Raw genomic sequence first — 6,000 nt, 5'->3', positions numbered from 1 at the left:
TCAGAGGTACAAATTTTCCACCTTACTAACATAGTATTTGCAAAATTTGTTTCTGGTGAGCATTATGTTAGTTACAAAGCTTGTATGGCACAGCGTAGAGAAAAGTGGAAACAACATGCATACTTTAAAAACTGTTCCACATGGAAAAATCTTCATATTAAGAAATTAAGTCAGACAGAGAACTCTGCAGAACTCTACAAACACTCTGCCTAATGTGCAAGTGTGGTCAACAATGCAAAGAAGTTATAAGGTTGCACAGGGATAGCATGCATTTAGCATACCTTACCACCAACCCTTTCCTCCCCCATTCACCCCAACAAACTTCCCCAATTCCATTCATTATATAAAATGGTGGGCTTCAGAAAAAGGATAACATAAACATTTCATACGCAGGAAAAGGCTTTTCTATGGTGAGACACCAAAAAGATGTAACATCTTCTACAAGAAGGTGAAAATAAGAGGGCAAATAGTAAACTACATAAAATGATACCAAGACCATAAGCCCAGGTTACTGTAACATAAAACCACTACAAAAACATGATGAAAAAGAAGATGTGGCTAACATTCAAAACTGAGAAAAGAAACAACTTTTATCCGACAATAAAAATGTAGCAGTGTCTTAGGGACTATATGTATTTACAAAAATATAAAACTAACTACTTAAAAAACAATGATAATTACTCAAACTACCTCTACAAACCCAGGGCAGAATAGCAAGAATCTATTCAAACCATTCCATACAGTCTGCTGCTGTCACTAGTGATTGCGCTATAGCTCTTTCATGTCATTAACAAGTTAATTCTGATGACATAGCCATTCCTGGGGTAAGAACACAAGAAGAGCTCAGACCAGAGCTTACACGAATTATAAATAAATCTAGTTATATAATAATTAGTGTTAACGAAGCTTTGAAAAAATAAAGCTCATGAAGCAGAGTACATGCCAATAACTATTTGGAAGAACTACTTTTCATTTCTCTACTGTAGGATTTGCAAATTCTTAAGCACCTCAAGCTAATCTTTCCCACAAACTGCGTAACAGACTAGACTGATGATATAATTCATTATTTCAGTTCCTGTGTTCACAGTACTTCCATGAAGAGATCCTTTACACAAGAATAGAATATACTTCAGAGACCGTCGTAATACTTGCTATAGTGGAATTAGACTGAATAGACAGAGTAATCTAAATGATAAGAATGTTTTGCCCTGCCAATATTACCTCAAAAAACGAGAAATCAAAATATCATTTAAGGGGTGATCCTATTCTAAAAGTATCTCTATCTGAATACTGAGGGAGTTCATGTTTACTGTTTTTCAAGGAATTCCATAAGTATGCTAAATTTGAAATTAAATGTATTTATCACCTGGCTTGACAGGTCTGCAGCTTGACCTTGACTTTTGTCAAAAGCTATTATTTCTGCTCTACGCATCACCACTCTAAAGAAGTTCTCAAAGTGGATCCTAGTTAAGAGTTCTGTGGAAGATTCAAGGGACAGGAAACTGTATGATTTACTACTCCTTTCCTAAACAGATTCCATGGAATTCTGAGCAAAAGAAAATAATAAAAACCTATTGTAGATAATACTTTCAAGAGAACACACTGAATATACAAAAAAAAAAACAAAACAGTAAGTAAAGCAGTACCACTTCTACAACTAAGACATAACTCAATATGCATAATAATTGATGAAAAAGCTAAATTATTGCAGCAATATATTTTTTATAAGTAACTCCTCACCTCAACACAAGAGCGTTCCCCTCTTTTACAGTATGCTTTTATCACGAACATCACTTATCACTCAGCCTTGATCTTTTCTCCAAATTATCATGCACTGGGGGCAAAGAACATACCTTATATTCTCCTCTCAAATCCTACTCATCTCAACCTATACTTCGGTACAGCTTTTTGCTCCATCCAACTGCTGCTGCTGCAAGAGCTCATACCCAATTGTCAGTTCTCCCTTGCACTAACACCTTTCTGAACTATAAAAAATTTCTTGCTACCAAAGTAGCATTCCCTCCTCAATATTTTTTTCTGAAGTATATATATTTTTAATTATCATACGTAGCATGCTTAGGGCTCTAGATATTTACGGAACCAGTTGCTCAATCATTTTTACTATCTAAAGTCCTAATGAGAGAAGAACAGGTGGTTCAGCTTTTTTTCTCATCAGTTGTGTTACTGCAGGAACATATGATGACTCCCCTCTAGCTTCTCTGTCTGAAACCATACCCATCCTCTTCCCCCTTTAACTGTTCCTGCTCACTATACTATTTCTTCCAGCACATTATAACCCTCCCTGTCATTTATGAGTTTTGCTTTTTAGACCATATTTTCTCTCTTCAAAAATTTCCATTTAAGGGATGACACACATTTCTGATGTTTTTAGATTTCCATTTTACACTGATGGCTTGCAGCGGTCTCAATTCCTATTTTTAATTGGTACTATATCTTCACTTATCTTTCAAGCCTTCAAGGGTATTTCACTATCTAAAACTAATTTGAGTCCAAATGCATGAGTTCTGTGTGTACATGCATAAAAGCCTCAGTAGTAGCCTCCAGTGGCCTTAGTTACCTGTTTAAGCTGGCCCACTTGAAGGTAAACTACACATACCAGGGCAGAAGCATGAACATGGATTTACTATGTTTTCCATAAACAACAGGAAGAAAGTTATCCATAAATTACCAGAAAAAAAAATCATTTTTTTTCAGGAGTAAACTGTAATATCCTTATATGTGTCTTTATATGACAGGTAAATGTTTTATGTGAAATCATGAGTCATAAAACCTGCATAAGCTGTGGGACAAAGTCTCAGGTTGTACACTGTAGTTGCTATTCAGGGATATTTTGGGTTTGCAAGTTTGAAGAGATCTAGAGCATTACTGTAAAACACTTCTTGTATTGATGCTTTCTATAATGTTCAGCAGCTATGAATGTAGAGTTGTAAGTTTTCTAAAAGCTGTATCTAATTACAGTCCTGAATGATTTGAATAATAGACTGCCTGACATATTCCAAGATAAGTGGCTGCTACATTTCTTTGATATTAGGGTCATATACTGTACTTACCTATTTTTACTCCATGCTCTCCATTGCCTAGTAATAAATTAATTTCTCACTGTTAGTTTGGCATGTGCCCTACAGTTAAATTCATTTTCTCTCCAACTGAAGGAAGAAAAAGTTTTCTGAAGTATGACAACTATTCTTCTTATTTTTAGAACTAATGGCCACAGATTAAATTCAGAATACTATTTTAAGAGGGACATTCCCACATAAAGTCTTAAGAACTGTTTTTACATTTTGATTTTTAGAAAATTACCTGATGGTGTTGCACAACACATGTATACAAAACTTTTAACGATATGGATATCATTTGAAAGAACAAGTTTTAACCTTAGTATTTAATTTTTTTCATTCCCTGGAACACATAACACTGCAAAGGACCTCATGGACATCTGCAACTACTATCAATGGCAATGACAATTATAAAACAGGTAATCACTATGCAGGCAGCAACAATTAGTGATGATGTAACTTATGTTGTTTCCAAAGCAGGAAGTATGAGGAAATGGTCTAGCTTCTTCACTGATTCCATATTTTACCAAGAACTCAGCAGTACCAAGAAAGAAGTATTTTGTGGAATCAATCCTTTTATACAGAATTTCTTCCTTTGTTTAGCCTATACCTTCCAGCTCTCCCTAATATATCCACTTCATTGCAGCTACCTTCTGAAGAATGGGGGAAGCCAATGACTTATGGTTATCATGAGGAAAGCAAGTACACATAGGAAGTGGAAAATGCTCATGTATTTTAGACGAAGAAAGGACTCCAGACACTTGGTGAACAAGTCCTGTTCTCAAGCACCCCCTGATCGCCATTTTTAACTTACCCTCAAAGAGGATAATTCTAAGTACCATAATGACCAGAATCATTCTTAAGCTAGCCTCAGAACAAGAGAAACAGATGACAGCCTGTGTTTTGAGCTGTTAAGGTCTTAAGGATGGCAAACAAGAAATTGTGGCATTGCAATCACAGAAATAACTGCACAATTAAAGTCAGGTCTTTTCTGCCTAGCACTGCATACTACAGCACAGAGTAACTGACATAAGACAGCACCAGGCATTTTCAGACTGTGCGACACGTGAATGACTATGCATCAGGTAAAGCGTGTGTCTGGATTGTTACTGGCCCACTTGGAATTCGAATTGCATCACAGTTCTCTCAGGTTAGGCTAATACCCACCACAGTCTTTCAAGTTTATATTTTAAACACAAGATCTTAAAGCCTGTAAATATAAAACTGAACAATTAGCTAAAATATTTATTTGTTAAGTAAGATAATTTCTTGCACCTTCTTTGTAAGTATTTAATAACTATATAATTTTGCAAATGTATGGCTCCCAAAGCCAACATGAAGTACCTTAACAGAGATTATTAAAGCTGCAGTGTAGGTTCTAGATACCAGCCATGTAAGAAATAAGGCTAGGCTAAAAAATGTCCATGGTTCTTTTATTCTCGTCACTCCCACAAACTTTCACAAGGATTTATATTGCTCCAATCCCTTATTAAATTGCAAATTTAAAGTGGACAAAAAAACAACACAAAGCAAACAAACGAACAAAACCCTACATTAAAATAAAATAAAAATTTAAAATAAATTAAACAACACCAAGAACACAAACTACTATTCTTTCCACCAACAAAGGAATGCCCTCCGTGACTTTGCTAACCTTAATTATACCTATAGTTTTGAGATTCCCTAATGGAAAGTGCTACAAAGCAGAAAGCACTAACTGAATGAATCATGACACATACTGATACACCACTGATTGTAAATCTATACCCTTTTTATTTGCACCCAGGGGCTATGATTCGTACACTCGTGAAAAATTACTTCCAAGTAGCAAAATGTCATAATTGGAGTTATGTACGGTAAATAATCAGGCTGAGAATTAACAAGTATGTGATTTTATGTAGCTTATTTTTGATATTGTAGCAACTAGATGATTTGAAAGATTTCTGTAGTTTGGATGCTTTATTTGTAAATACACATTTCCCTAAGGCAGAGGAGAAAAAAAAAAAAGAAATAAAAAAAGAAAAAAGAAAAACAAATTGAAAGAGAAGGTTAAAATCCTTGAAGGCATCCTTCTTAAATATACAATATTATTTTCTCCACCTTCCAGAATGCAATTATTACGGATCCAAAAAAGCTGCCAGAACTGCATGAAAACCACAATTCCATGCAGGACCTTTACAGGTGAAAGTATTTCCAAAAAATCACTTTGATGACTGCCTCAAAAATACAAAATGCTTAAATTGAGACACCTCCCTCTCCCCTTTTTTAAAGGCTACTTACATCAATGACCGATGAACCTGACAGACTTAATCCCTCTAAGTCTGCTGTTAAACTTGGGGACAAAACAGCTGCTGTAGGAACTGCCACAGGAGTTGTCACAGGGTGGACTAGAATTAGAAAGGCAATTGACATTTAACTAAAAATACAAATAAAAGTAATGGGAAGGACAATAACTTATTTTCATTAAGTTTAAAACGATTTTATGTCTTGATCTAATTATTTCATGCTCATGTCTCCTAATCATAGAACATTATTTTCTCCAGACATAGCAGACATGCTCAATATAAACAATGAAAATATAAATAAAACTGATAGATGTATAGACCACACACATTTTTTACATTGAAGATATTTTGCTCTTCTTTCTGACTTTTTCACTCCATTTTATCCTTCAATCTGATCTATGCCGTGCAGCACATTTTCAATATGAGTTATGTGTAAAGTACATATTAACACAACTCTAACATTTGTTGCACACATAGAAGAAAATCTGAAGACCTGCACTACAAACCATAGAAAAAAACAGCACTAGCTCTACTGTACACTTCCAAAACTACATTTTAACCTGTTTTTTTAAATTGATATTTTTAGTATCTTGTTATAGTAGCATAATTGCTTCATAAATTGCACAAGATGTTGTAAA

The 6,000-nt window shown here is 34.8% G+C and overlaps 1 protein-coding gene across 2 annotated transcripts in view; it reads right to left on the bottom strand.

The window, feature by feature from the left end:
• Nucleotides 1-6,000, bottom strand: part of AP3B1 (adaptor related protein complex 3 subunit beta 1) — a 157,320-nt gene that overhangs the window by 49,787 nt on the left and 101,533 nt on the right. For both annotated transcript variants that reach the window (XM_082783672.1, XM_082783673.1), the window contains exon 22: nt 5,358-5,464. In XM_082783672.1, coding sequence (XP_082639798.1) covers nt 5,358-5,464 — 107 coding nt within the window. The remainder of the gene's footprint in view (nt 1-5,357; nt 5,465-6,000) is intronic.

This window comes from Aythya marila, assembly GCF_965140915.1.
Source record: "Aythya marila genome assembly, chromosome: Z".
In the NCBI taxonomy this organism is placed as follows: Eukaryota; Metazoa; Chordata; class Aves; order Anseriformes; family Anatidae; genus Aythya; species Aythya marila.
The sequence above is the reverse complement of the archived record's forward strand: the minus strand, read 5'-3'. Positions and strand labels throughout refer to the sequence as shown.